Raw genomic sequence first — 15,300 nt, forward strand, 5'->3', positions numbered from 1 at the left:
CCTTGTGAGAGATCTCAGGGTGTATTTTCTTGGTGTAAGCTGTATCTCAGAGCAGATGAATAATTATTTGACAATAAATGTTCAGTAGTGGCTAATAAAAAATATCTTTTAGAGCATTCTGCCTTCCCTGTTCATTTAGGCATTTTTCAAACTTTGGTCTGGGTACCTCCTGATTTGTCAGTGCATTGCAGATCCTCAGACAGCTGAAACTAGCTGATTATTTCCTTATAGAATTCCAGCTCAGTTGTTTTCCCTTGAAGGAGAGAAAATAAGGCATTTAAAATTTTATGTTTAAACTTGCTCCCAGTCTATAAATTTAGGTCCTTTACTTTTTAAATTACCTGGAGAATCCTTGCTTTTTCATAGACAAATTCAATATTCTTCAAGTCCAAAGTCAAATTTCAACCTCTTTTTCAAGTCTACCTCCTCTGATTACAATCTCTCCATTTATTCAAATTCTGTTGTCCTTGATATCTGTATGACTCATTCAGTGTGGACCAGATGATACAAAACAGTATGTTTCTTTCTGTAGTCTAGAACGTAAACTCTTAAAGTTAACATTTCTTTTTTACTTTTCTTTCTCAAGCAGGTATCTGAAATAGTGCTGAGTACGTAAAATCCATGTAATAAATACGTGGAATGATTAAAGAGAGAAAAAATTTTAATATGTTAGTTATTTTCATTCTAGGTTTTAGCAAGTATCACAAAACGGAAAATAGACCTACCTTTCTTTTCCTTGATATGAAAGTTTACGGAATCATTTTGATCTCCCCTCCCCTCCCCTCCCCTCTCCTGTTGTTCCTGAGGCACACTTTCACTCTGTGGCCCAGGAAGAATGCAGTGGCGCCATCTCTGCTCACTGCAACCTCTGGGTTCAAGCAATTGTCGTGCCTCAGCCTCCCGAGTAGCTGGGATTACAGGCATGCGCCACCATACCTGGCTGACTTTTATATTTTTAGTAGAGATGGGGTTTTGCCGTGTTGTCCAGGCTGGTCTCGAACTCTTGGCCTCCAACAGTCCGCCCACCTCAGCCTCCCAGAGTGCTAGGATTGTAGGCGTGAGCCACCATGCCCAGCCCATTTTGAAGTTTCTTAAAAACTAAAAAATACAAGATAATTCTTACATATACTGAAGTTTTGGAGTTAATTCGAACAAAATTGACAAGGTATCCTTGTGGTAATGTGCTTAACTTTACTAGTTGCTTTGTTGAGTTTTTTAGAAGACTGAATTTAAAGCTGGAATGTCTATTAATGTAGCTGCCAGTCTCTGTTTCCACGCTCCAGTCATATTATATGAGTGCAGTTGTTATATGCCATAATAATCTTAATGAAGAGTTTAAAGGCACTTTTTACTCCAGTGTTTTGTTGTTGTCACTGTTTGTTTGCTTTTTCTGGTCTGCTGAGCAAGAGTACTGTGGTCACATGGGAATCCTCACCTAAGAAATTTTCCAGTTAAAAATAAAAATTTAGCTAAAGGTTCCATGCATTTGAGTAGTATAGCAGGGGAGGAAAGTGACTTTGAAGTTGTTAAATATCATTAAGGAGAATCTATTGGTACACCTTTAATTTAGGGATTCCTTTATCCACATCACTTATGTCAGGTTTCAGCCTGGACCCAAATATTAGACTTGAGGTACTGAACTCAATAAAGAAGTTTGAAATGGAAATACTGTCAGACCTTTAACTATAGTTAGGTTAGTAGGTGCTAAAAGAATCTTAATTCATCAGCCAAACCTCTGACCTCATTACCTTTAATCATCCTTATTTATCATGACATAATTGGCTGCTTATTGCCTTCTCCTACCTCTCTTTCAAATTGCTAGTCTTTTAGAATTTCACTTGACATTATTTCTTGTCTATTAAGACAGAGAAAGCACATAGTTTGGTGTATGAATTAGCAAAACCATTTTGGTCCTCTTTCAGAAGAGAATGGAGGGTATGTGTTTTGTTCTTGACGCAGTTAAGACCGTTACTGAAAGTTCAATTATAGGTCCTTAAGGAGGAGGGGTAAACTATGAACATATTTGTGGATTTTCTTTTCAGATATGCTGTTAACTGCTGGATTACCTTATCCCTTAAGAAACACAGGACCAAAGATGTGGACTAGTATTGTTTTAGGATGAAGTTAAATATTCAGAACTCTCTCATCACCATGATCATAGTTCTTTTAGGGCACAGGGAAGGTAAATCCATGAGGTTCTCTGCTATCATTTCTAGGAGAGATTTCCCTCAACTTTCCCACAGAAAGGGTAGATTAGAGAATGCAATGACTTTCAGTGAGTAATTTTTGTCACCTGTTGTCCTTGTGGATTGGAGGCAGGTAGTGAGAGAGAGGAAGAGAGAAAAATAAAAAAAAATTAAGCTAACAAGCTAGCACACTTAGGTAAGAAGCAGGGGGTTATTTTCTGGGTTATTTCTGTGGCTAGAATTGACCACAGGACATATATTTTGTCTAATCCTACCCTAGCTGGTCACAGAATTTTGCTTTTTCTTTTGTATTGGAGTATAAGAAATCACCATTTTTATAAGTGAAAAGTGGTTGAATATCAGAAATTTCATATGGTTCAAACTAATATATAACAACATGTAACACACTGTAGGATGGCTACAGTTGTAGAGAAGTAGGGTGTGTGTGTGCGCATGCGCATGCCCACACACACATGTGCAAACAAGTAAAAGGTGGGAGGGAGGAAATAGAAACTTGTGAGCATTTTATACTCCCTTGGGGTACCACAGCTGAAAACCTCTCCTCTCGCCTGTGGTTTTACTTATTCAAGATCAAATACAATTGTCCTGGTATGTTTTCACACTTCCATATTATACAGTTGAGACAGTTTATGGGGTGAGCTAAAAAATAAACCATCTTGACAGAGATTACCATTGGGGATAATAATCTAAAGTGACTGTTGTCTAAAGAGTACAACAGAAATAGCAGAGACTGAAATGCAGCCACCCCTACATTCTTTGAAAGTGGAGAATTAGGGGTGTAACATCTATCCTGTGGGCTGAATAGATGCAAATTATTGTTTATCTTAAAATAGATTTTATGATATTTCTAGTGAAATATCCAGACTGTGCTGATTTGACTTTTTGTCTTTCTTAGACGAGCTCATCTGCGCCTTTGTTTAGAACGTTTAAAAGTTCTGATTCCACTAGGACCAGACTGCACCAGGCACACAACACTTGGTTTGCTCAACAAAGCCAAAGCACACATTAAGGTGAGAATTTTTACTTTCAGATTTGCACAATTCACTCGGTTCTGGTTTAATTATTGGCACTGATTCCTATTCATATATATCAGCTAGTTCACCATGCCCTTCTTAGTAACTGACCTCAAGAGAAGTCTTTCTAAAAACTTATCAGCTAATCTGATGGGAACAACATAACCTGATTAAACTAAATTGTTTTGACAGTGTGGCCATTTGAAGAGCTGGGAACACTAGGAAAATAACAATTACCCTTTTCATACTCAGAAGGAAGGCAGTTGTGCCCTCTGGTGGAGATGACTTCATTTGGCTGTGTCCTTCAGTATTTTTCCATCAAATACCATACTACAGAGGCAGTTTCTCTGTGGAGATTACAGACTTTTAGAAGTCCATCTTGTTCAGTAACATAGCATTCATTACATACACACAAAAGTAAAGACAAAACTATTTTTCATTTTTAAAAATATGTATTTATATGCATTCTCATTTCGGAGGCTTTAAAAATGTATTTATGTATTTTTATACACACACACACACACACTCACACGTACGTGTATATTCATTCATGTTTTCTCTGCCAAAGAAGGAATCAGTTTTTTTGTTTGTACTGGACTATACACAAATGTAAAAATCATTTCATCATTTCAGAAACTTGAAGAAGCTGAAAGGAAGAGCCAGCACCAGCTTGAGAATTTGGAACGAGAACAGAGATTTTTAAAGTGGCGACTGGAACAGCTGCAGGGTCCTCAGGAGATGGAACGAATACGAATGGACAGCATTGGATCAACTATTTCTTCAGATCGTTCTGATTCAGAGCGAGGTAGGCAACTTGCCTCTTCTTTAATGAAATACTAAACATCTCTGTATCTGGATTTAGGGAGGGTATGTTGGGAGGCACTGTATTTGCTTTCTTTTTAGCGAACAGCGTAACATTGTAGGTTTTATGCAATCATAATATTGTCTAGCAGAGCCAGTGTGGGCTATTAAACTTTTTGTTTTTTTTTCCTTGAAAAAAATATATATTCATATTTATGTATTTATATTATATATTATATAATGTCCCTCAATATAGGTTTGTCTAATGTTTTCAAATGATTAGATTGAGGGTATACAGTTGGGGTAAGGAATATCACAGAAGCAATGTTGTGCCCGGTGGCTCACGCCTGTAATCCCAGCACTTTGGGAGGCCAAGGTGGGTGGATCACGAGGTCAGGAGATCGAGGCCATCCTGCCTAACACGGTGAAACCTGTCTCTACTAAAAATACAAAAAATCAGACGGGTGTGGTGGTGGGCCCCTGTAGTCCCAGCTACTTGGGAGGCTGAGGCAGGAGAACAGCGTGAACCTGGTAGGCAGAGCGTGCAGTGAGCCGAGATCATGCCACTGCACTCCAGCCTGGGCGAGAGCGAGACTCCGTCAAAAAAAAAAAAAAAATGATGTGCCTGTGTCAGGAGGATACATGATGTCAAAGTTTTTATTACTGGTGATGTGAGTTTTTATATGTAGATTTTAAAGTACAACACCCTTTATTTCGCTTTCCATCTATCCTAGAATATTTGTCTTTGACAGAATTAAAGAACAGAAGTCAACCAAAAAAGAATGGTTTGAATTTTACTGATCAATCTTCTAAAGCTCCCACCACATCAGGCTTCATATCACATTAAAAGATCCCAGAGGTGAACACTGGTGATTTGAAGCCTTACATTTGGAGAAAAGAGCTCATGAGCTCTTCAGGATTCTAAAACATGAGACAAATGACAGGGTTTTTTTGTTTGTTTTTAGGACTCTGATTTTGTTTTTTGGTTTTGACTTTTTTAAGTGGAAATTTTCAAACATACTTAGAATAGAATAATGAACTCCTGTATGCCCACCATTCAGTTTGAATAGCTGTCAACTTGTTTCATCTGTTTTTCACTGCCCTCACCCTCAGTATTTTTTCTGGAATGCTTTAACTCAAATCCCAGATAACATCATTTTGCCCCTAAATACTTCAGTATGTATCTTGAATAAATAGGATTTTTAAAAATGTAATTATAATGCAATTATAATACCCCACAAAATTAATAAAATCAGATAATCTTATTTAATATCATCTAATATCCAGTCTGTGATAAATTTTCTCCAGTTGTCTCAGAAATGGTATTTTACCATTGGTGTGTTTAAATCAGGATCCAAAGGCCACATTGCATTTGTTTGATGTGCCTTTTAAGATATTAATCTATAATAATTTTTCCTGTTCCACACCATTTTGGTAGAAACAAAAACTGATTTCTATACAACATCTCAAAAAGACTTCTTTGGCAGAGAAAACATTAATGAATATATAGGTATAGATCTGTGTGTGTATATATGTACATATTTTTTTAAACATCAAGAGACTGAGTCATTTTTCTTATAGAATTTCCCACATCCTAGATTTGTCTGGTTGTATCCTCATGGTGTCATTTAATATGTTATGTCCTTTATGTTTACTGTAAACTAGTTGGTAGATGCAGAATACTTCATAGGTGGTGCTTTGTACTTCCTGTTAAGTCAGTATTGTGTCTAGTTGTGGCACTTTTAATATTAATCAGTAGGTTCAGGTAAGGTCATTTTAATACATTTATATAAATGTATCAGCCTTTAACTTAATAGTTTTAGCAATTATTGCCCTTATTTCATTGAGGTGTCATAAAATAGTGGTTTTCTAATTGTGTCATTCCTCATGTATTTATTAACTTTTTCTTCTATAAACATTTTCTCAACTTTTCCGTTATCCTGAAATAAAGTTCATACAGGGAAGGTGGGATAAATGCTTGGTCTTGTTTTTTGCTTTATCAGTTTCCCAAACAGAGCTGGTACCATAGCAACTTCCAGAAGTAACAAGTTTTGGTTTTACTGGTTTTTGATTATATCATGAACTCACGTTTTGCTGTACCGAATGTGTTCCAATCCATTGCAGTCATCCTTTTAAATTCTTTTGAATGCTCAAACTGTCCCAGATTTGGTGAGTAGGAGCCTTTCAAATAGTTTTTTCATCCTTTTTAACACAACCCTAGGAGTTCTTGTTTTTCTGTTCTGTTATTTTTCTATGTAAAAGTTTATTTTTGTGTGGCACTCAGTTTTCAAGAAAAGTCTACCAGAGGCAGTAGCAAGAACCTGAAGGACATGCTGCATTTATAACAGTGAAGTATAGCAGAAATAACCCTGAATTAGGTATAGCAGAAATAACCCAGACCTTGGTGTCCTGGTCTTTCCTCTATTGCTAACTAGTGGAAACCTCTTCTTAGGTCTTTAGGTTTTAGCTGTCCTTCCTGTTACCTCCTTCTTGTACCCACCCCAACTACCCCCAAATTTCAGAGAGGAGGGTATTTCATCACTATAGCTCTCATATTTTTTTTAGTGTTCCCAGTGTACCTTACTTTAGTAGTACCTTACCAAGTACCATCCTTATCCTGAGCTGGCAACCTCCTTTTTGTAGTGTTACAGGGGCTTTTAGTTAACATCTCTGGTACACTTGGCTAAAGCAGTTTCTCTCTTTTTTTTTTTTTTTGATTTTTAAAACATTTTTAAATTTTATTAAAATAGAGACAAGCCTTGTTGCCCAAGTGGTCTCAAACTCCTGGGCTTCAAGCAATTCTCCCGCCTTGGCCTCCCAAAGTGCTGGGATTACAGGTGTGAGCCGCTGTGCTGGCCATCATTTTACTTTGTTTTGACTGAGTTCAGCATGCTCTTTTGAATAGTGTGCCTTGTTATTATCTTCTAGTTGTAGGTTGGATGAATGTTCAGTGGTGTGGGGAAAAATGGTTTCTGAAGCAATATGGATATAGAGCAAATATATGAATTAATAGATTATTTGGATAGCTGCCTACATTTTAAAAACACAACTCTAGAATCTCTAAAACTTTTGAAGCAACAAGCCCTTTTGAAAAGTATATTCCTGGAAATAGCTTCACCCTGTCCTTTTGGCCTCACAAGAATCCACTTTTTTTTTTCTTTTGAGACAGAGTCTCGCTGTGTCTCCCAGGCTGGAGTGCAGTGGCGCGATCTTGGCTCCCTGCAACCTCTGCCTCCCAGGTTCAAGTGATTCTGCTGCGTCAGCCTCCCAAGTAGCTGAGATTACAGGCGCGTGCCACCATGCCCGCCTAATTTTTGTATTTTTAGTAGACACAGGGTTTCACCAAATTGGTCAGGCTGGTCTTGAACTCCTGATGTCGTGATCCACCTCCCTCGGCCTCCCAAAGTGCTGGCCGCACCTGGCTGAATCCACTTTTTTTTTTTTTTTTAAAGCAGTTGTGATTAGTGTGACCCCTTAAAGTCAGTGCCAAATGTGAAACATCAGGCTTTGAATTTGTTTTAAGGTAACTGAAAAATCCTGGGTTCACTCTAGCTCTGATGGGAGAAAACAACTTTTTAACTCCTTTTTGTTTTTAACATGTGTATTGCTTTATGTATATTATTGGTGATTGAATATCTAGTATTTAACAATTAAGATTTTTTTTTATTTGTAAGAAACAGGGTCTTACTCTGTCACATAGGCTGAAGTGCAGTGATGAGACGTGGGCACACTGCAGCCTCAACTTCCTGGGCTCAAGAGTGATCCTCCCACCTTAGCCTCCCGAGTAGCTGGAACTACTGGCTCACCCACTGTACCCAGCTAATTTTTGTGGGTTTTTTTTTTTTTTTGGTGGAAATGGGGTCTCACTTTGTTACCCAGGCTTGTCTCAAACTCCTGCGCTCAAGCGATCCTCCTGCCTTAGCCTCCCAGAGTGCTGGGATTACAGACACTGCATCCAGCAACATTATCTATTGATAGCTGAGTCAAATATTTATTTGTGTGTTTTTTTTAATGGTTGGTTTTTAAGTCTGTATACTACCACCAAAATGGATCTCACTATAATCTGAAGACTTTTAAGTCTCAGGCCCTTATTTCAAGCTATATTTGATGCAAGAAAATTAAATCTAAGACCTATCCCTCAAACTCTACTTTATTATGACTTGTTTGACTGACTAGTTGAAGATCTTTATGATGAATCCTAGAAGTCTGTTGAACTATCTGTAGAATGGCACCACCAAAGGCCTGGATGGGTAAATTTTCTAGTTTGCCTATATTAAGTTTATGCTCCTGCCCACCATTTAAGGCAACTCTGATTAATAAACAGAACTGAGAATTAGTTTGTGGTTTAATGCAAAACAGATGTTTTTAAACCACTTGGGGGTTAGGACCTTTTAATATTAAGCACTAATTCCCAAATACGCCAAGTGGTTTTAGTGGGAGGTCCAGACGAACTGGCGTCAAAGGATTTAGTAAATTTGCTGCCTAAATTAAGACCACCACTGTATGTCAGACATTCCCCTTGGCAAAAAAATATTCCTGTCTCTTCACCTTCAGTTCCTCTGTTCTCCAGGGATCGCTGATAATAAGCTTGTTGTATTAACATTTCTTATACCTCTTTTCCTCATGCCGTTAATTTTTGAAGGTGTGCTATACTTGATTATTAATGTTCTTTTTTTTTTTTTTTTCCTTTGGCAGAGGAGATTGAAGTGGATGTTGAAAGCACAGAGTTCTCCCATGGAGAAGTGGACAATATAAGTACCACCAGCATCAGTGACATTGATGACCACAGCAGCCTGCCGAGTATTGGGAGTGATGAGGGTTACTCCAGTGCCAGTGTCAAACTTTCATTCACTTCATAGAACCCAGCATGACATAACAGTGCAGGGCAAAATATTCACTGGGCCAATTCAATACAAACAATCTCTTAAATTGGGTTCATGATGCAGTCTCCTCTTTAAAACTAAACTATACTTGAACAAAAGGGTCAGAGGACCTGTATTTAAGCAAATACTTAGCAAAAAGTGAGGCAGAGCCTCCCAAGGAGAACAAATATTCAGAATATTCATATTGGAAAAATCATAATTTTTAATGGCAGCAGAAAACTTGTGTGAAATTTTCTTGATTTGAGTTGATTGAAAAGAGGACATTGGAGATGCCATCCTCGTTCGCTTTTCTAGTTTGCTCATACTACATTGAGTAGACACATTTAAGGATGGGGTTATGAACCCTTCCTGAGCTTTATGGTCCTAAAAGCTAAATAAAAAGTATTCAAATGAAAAGACAAGAAAATCAGGTATTAATCTTGGATAGCTAATGAGCTATTAAAACTCAGCCTGGGACAGTTTATCATGAAGCCTGTGGATGATCAATCCTTTATTATTATTTTTTTTTTTTAAAAAAGCTCATTTCATGCTCTGCAAAAGGAGAGACTCCCATGAAGCCTTTTGAAAGGGATCATCATGCAGCTCAGCTTTCTGTTGGATTCCATGCTAAGCAAGCTAACCTTATCCTGCATTGTTAGCACTAGGGCACCCAACTGCCAGCTCTCCATCCTGCTGCCCTTAGGCCACATGGGAGCAGTTCATGCATGACAGCCTCTATCCTACAAGGCCTGAGTATGGATTGGGGGGCCAGAAGGAAAAAGCTCCACGTGCCTCTGTGTCTGCGTGGGTCAGAAGAGTTGTGCACGCAGACTAGCAGGCCAAGGTCTGAGCCTGAGCCACAGCAGCATTTTTATTTCAGATTTTGATAACTGTTTATATGTGTTGAAAACCAAAATGACATCTTTTTAAAGCTTATCCATAAAAAAAAAAATAGATGTCTTTTATAGTGGAAAAACACATGGGGAAAAAAATCATCTATTTTGATGCAGCATTTGATAATGATAAAACACCTCACACCTCACTCTTTATAGTGCACAAAATGAATGAGGTCTGGGCTAGGTAGAAAAAAGGTCAATGCTATTTTTGTTTTTAGAATCATTACCTTTTACCAGCTTTTAACCATCTGATATCTATTGTAGACACACTATCATAGTTAACATAGTTAAGTTCAGCACTTGTCTCATTTTAATGTAAAGATTTGCTTCCATTTTCCTACAGGCAGTCTCTCTCTTCCTCACAGTCCCACTGTGCAGGTGCTATTGGTACTCTTACGAATATTTTCAGTAATGTTATTTTCTTCTAAGTGAAATTTCTAGCCTGCACTTTGATGTCATGTGTTCCCTTTGTCTTTCAAACTCCAAGGTTCCCCTGTGGCCCTCTCTTACCCTGGGAAGGCCTCTTGGAGACCCTACCCCTGGCTGTTTGGACTTTGTATACTTTAAATAATTTAACTACCCTTAATTACTTAAAAAAAAAAAAAAAAAGCTTTATGATTTTCATAACTTATTGCTGATTTTAATGGATTGTTAATTTCAGTCCTGTAGTTTTATTTTATGTTTAGATAGGGCTGGGCAAGGAAAAAGAAAATAAAGACAACCATATTTAGCAGTGCAGTTGAGTTGTGTGTTAATGTTAGACTATCCCTTTGTAAGTGGCACTTTAACAGCATTCACTGCTTCTATATATAGTGTACCATCTTGGTCATATGTTACGCCTCGACATATACTTGTTCTTGTGCTCTTCCTGTGCCTCTGGAAGTTTTTCCTTGATTGTGCTATGTTTGAGTGGAAGAAATTCTTTGAAGTAGATGTGAGTGAAAAACTGCATGCCTTTAGAAGCCCAGTATCAGAATTTGCTACGTTTCAGGTGCTAGGGACTTAATGAAAAACATGACAAAACAATTCATTTTTGTGGCCCAGGTAAATTATTTCTGCTTTCACTTATAATTACTACTGGCTGAGTGAAGATGTTGCCTCTATATTTGCTTACTCTTGACCAAGTGTGAGACAGTTTGAAGAGTGTGCTACCATGGAAATTGAATGAAGCCAGTGACTAAGCTTCTGTTTTATTATTCTCATGGCCTTCGCTTGCATTATTTGCCCTAGGGCATTGTTTGGGCCTTCATTCAGAAGAACTTGAGGTGCTGCCATTTCGTTGTATATGTACAGGATTATGGGCTGGAAAGCATTTGTTATAAACCTATAGTGCACATTTTAACTGCCCCCTAATATTCCTTCCCTGGGTTTGTTTTCTTTGGGGTGGTGTAGATTGTATGATGAGTAAGAAGTATTAATTTTTTAAAAGACAAATCAACTTTGAAGACACAAAAGTTAATTGGAAGAAATAAAAACTGTGAACGAAGAATACCCGAGTTCTTTTTGTACCATCCTTCTTTATGAAGGCAAAAACATGAATAGGTATCCACACCTAAAGAGTTAACTATCTCCTAAATGTCTATTTTGTTACCAAATCAGTATCAATGCCAACTCGAATAGCAGTTTGAATTATAATTGCCATTCCTGTTCTGCAATTTCAACAGGAGCCTGACTTATAACTCCATATAACCTAACTGCATGTGGTTTAATGTGCCATACTAATAATAATCTTAACTGCTTCAGGTAGGACACAAAGCCATTGTCATGATCTGTTCTCTGAATAACTTGGGAGCATCCCTTTAGCTACACTATTACTCAAATTGCAAACAAGTCTGGAAGTTCCACTAACCTTAGTCTTCACTAACCTTATTTAGGGTACCCTATTTATAAAACACCTGAGTGACATTTGTATTAAAAGGTATAGGTAGGCCAGGCGCAATGGCTCACACCTGTAATCCCAGCACTTTGGAAGGCAGAGGTGGGCAGATCACTTGAGTTCAGGAGTTTGAAACCACCCTGGCCAACGTGATGAAATTCCATTGCCCACTAAAAAAAAAACCTACGAAAAATTAGCTGAGTGTGGTGGCATGTGCCTATAGTCCCAGTTACTCAGGAGGCTGAGGCAGGAGAATCACTTGAATCCGGGAGGCGGAGGTTGCAGTGAACTGAGATTGAGGCACTGCAGTCCAGCCTGGGCAACAGAGCAAGACGCTGTCTCAAAGAGGTACAGGTAAAACCTATAGTGCATGACTAGAGGATTCTGAAGTCATGGCAACTCAAGTTTCTGGTTAGAACAGGTATGAAAACTCCTATCTTCTTACCTTTCTAATGTCCCCAACAATGACTACTTTTAGCGTTACAAAGGAATTTTAAGAGGCAGTGAGAATTATTGAGGCAAAGTTCCTGACCAAAATCAGGTTCCCAACAGTTAACCCAAAACAGTAAAATGTGGGAAAAGCAAGTGTTTTAATTATACTTTAATCCCAGTTCCAACATTTGCTGACCCTGGTTGTTACCTAATTTCTTCATGGAACCTTTTTCCTCCTGAAAAGTTATTATATACTACCTCTATCTTGAAAGGCTGAACTTAACCACCCCACTCCCCGACTGCCATCTAGGAAGATGTAGGAAATTAAAAGGTGTGTGTTTCTCTAGTTTCTCTGTTGAATGCAACCTTCTAACGCATCCTTAATCCTGTATTTTAGTTACTCTGACTAGATCTTGCAGAAAAAGACTGTTTCTAAATATTGGTTCACTTAAGCAAAATTCCATGGTAATACTTTAATAAAGAAGTCATTTGTTATTTCCTATAGAATTTCTGTCACGCAGGCTGTAGTGCAGTGGTGCGACCTCGGCTCACTGCAACCTCTACCTCTTGGGTTCAAGCAATTCTCCTGCCTCAGCCTCCTGAGTAGCTGGGACTATGGCATGTAGCACCACACCCAGCTAATTATTGTATTTTTTAGTAGAGAGGGCATTTCACGATGTTGGCCAGGCTGGTCTCAAACTCCTGGCCTTATGTGTTCTGCCCACCTTGGCCTCCCAAAGTGCTGAGATTACCGGTGTGAGCCAGCGCACCCAGCCTCCTACAGAATTTCTTAAATGAAGGCTTTATATAATGTAGCATCAGTTTTAGTGATTATTTGGTCTTTCTAAAAAAAAAAAAAAAAGGACTAACCTCAAGTTGAACATATTGTATACTGATAGTAATGTGCCCTAGGTTAATATTTAGTGTTGACTTTGCCAAGAAAGAGAAACAGCAGCTATCTCCTTTCCTATGTATCAGATCTAATAGGAAACTGGTTTTCTTGTAGAATATGTCAGATTGTTTTAAATAGGCAGCGTAGTTCAAAATTACTGGCTGATCACTTCCTGTTCTGTTTTACCTTTATATAGTCATAAATTAGAGAAAATGGCTTCAAATGAAGTTCTTTTAAGATACTGCCAACTAACTTACTGTAGTTTTGGAATTTTTTCGATATCCTCAAGCTCATAGCTCTTTGCCATGGGGAATGCTTTAAAAATCTTTATTGGTAGAGTAATAACTGAGATACTTATTTTAGATGCTCACATCAGGGCACAGAATAGCACTGTAAAAATATAACAAAACCTATAAAAGTACCTCTAAAATTTATAAGAGTATAAATTTAAGATCATCAGTCATTTCTAAATTAGTAGCTTCATCACACTTAGAAACCTAGGTCAACTAAACCTGACGGTGATTTTGGAGGGAAAAACTCCAGGCAAAAGAATAAAAGGGATACTTACTCCTTCCTGCTACTTCTGAGCAATGAACATTTGGACAGTTACCATCTATTAAAGTGATTACTAGCCTAGCTTCAGATCTCAGGCTTCAACTCTAGTTTCCCAGGATATGGAGTCAAGTGTTTCCTCCAAGCCTGAATTCTTTGTTTCTCTGGTCAGAAATTCACTGCATCTTGCTAAAGTAAGTACAGGGCTTGAAAGGGGAAAAAACAAAAGCACATCAGTTTTACCAAGAAAGGGAAAATCCTGAGCCAGCAAAACAACCACCACCTTAACTTTCAGCCCCAAGTTGAGAAAGTAGCTCTTCAAACAAAATGCCAACTTTCCTAGTATCACCATGGCTCTTTCAGCTGTATTCTTAAAAAAAAGACTTAAGTGGAGAAACAAATTACAGTTTAAATAATTCCAGTGACTATACTGGTTTTGTTTAACTGGTAAGGTGTGTGGTGGAACTAAGTTTACAGTTTTTATTGCCTGGGAACTGAAAGATTAATTAAATATCCAAAACTTCGTATGTTTAGCTAGTTCAGCTGTCAACTACCACAAACCCTTTATTCTCAGTTCTGCTTTACCCCAGTCAAGGCCACAAAAGAACCACCTTTATATACGTAAGTTAAAAGGCAATTAAAACACCTCACAGAAATCTAACACCATTTTGTTTTATTTAGTTTGGCTAGGCCAAAACAAATGATTAAAATGTTCCAACTATAAAATTGATTTCTGAACCTCTTAAGATGTTTCTTAAGAACCTAACTATACACATATATAGGCCTTTTAAACGATGATCGGGTAAAGGGCGCCAATTACTTGGGTTTTTCTGTTTAAAATACAATATTACCTGTTATTTTGCCTGCTATGCTCTTCCTCTCCACTGCAGTAAAAATTCAGTTTAACTTGCAACTCAAAAATCCTAGATACAAAGAATGTTTACATTTACTGTTGAACTTGTAAATTGCCATTTATACTAATTGATTGCTTCGTAGTACCATACAAATACTTAATTCAGCTGATATTTATCGAATCAAGATTTTAACAAATATAAAACCTCATTGGTTTTAATAGATTTTCCTCCTTTATATTTTCAGTTACTACCCAAGTTAAAGCAAAAAGCTATATCAAAGCTTTAAATGTTTTTTTTTTTGGTGAATTTACAACCAGTAGTTTTAATCTTATAAAAATTATAATTATAAAATTATAATCTACAGACACACAAGAGTCACAAAACTACAATTTTCCTTTATGTTAACCTGATGGTCTCCTTTGCTATTTTTAAGGCAGACATTCAGCATTAGAATTGCACACTGGAAACATACACACCCTTCAATGTGACAACAAGCAATTTTTTTTAAAAAAATGTGTTGCTACAGTAACTGATGCATCTTGTTTTGGTTTGATGCCTAGTCTTCATGATTAGGCTAAAAGGTAATTTTTCTTAATTTCAAAAGTCAACTCTTTATAGTTAACGAACAGTTCTCAGACGGGGTTGCACATCAGGATCACCTGTGGTGTTCATCAGACAGACATACCTTGGCCTGGATAAGTCTAAGGTTGGTCCCAGGTCCACAAATTCCTCTTTAATTTTAAACAAGCATTAGGGGTGACTTTTATTATAACCTTCACCCCCTTCCCATTAAGAAAACATGCCCTAGTATACAAATTAGTTCAAACATTTAACTAGGAATACTAAATATATCTTACAACCTTGGTAATTTGGTAACACTTCAATAATGGTTATAATTGGATGCCTCAAATCATA

The 15,300-nt window shown here is 37.5% G+C and overlaps 1 protein-coding gene across 4 annotated transcripts in view; it reads left to right on the top strand.

Moving 5' to 3' along the window:
* The window catches only part of MXI1 (MAX interactor 1, dimerization protein), a 79,586-nt gene extending 69,069 nt beyond the window's left edge, over nt 1-10,517 (top strand). For all 4 annotated transcript variants that reach the window (XM_007964069.3, XM_007964070.3, XM_007964071.3 and 1 more), the window contains 3 exons: nt 3,103-3,217; nt 3,854-4,025; nt 8,717-10,517. In XM_007964069.3, the coding sequence (XP_007962260.3) occupies nt 3,103-3,217; nt 3,854-4,025; nt 8,717-8,880 (451 nt within the window). In that variant the 3' untranslated portion in view covers nt 8,881-10,517. The remainder of the gene's footprint in view (nt 1-3,102; nt 3,218-3,853; nt 4,026-8,716) is intronic.
* Nucleotides 10,518-15,300: the final 4,783 nt, after the last annotated feature.

Source organism: Chlorocebus sabaeus, chromosome 9 (assembly GCF_047675955.1).
Source record: "Chlorocebus sabaeus isolate Y175 chromosome 9, mChlSab1.0.hap1, whole genome shotgun sequence".
Lineage (NCBI taxonomy): Eukaryota > Metazoa > Chordata > Mammalia > Primates > Cercopithecidae > Chlorocebus > Chlorocebus sabaeus.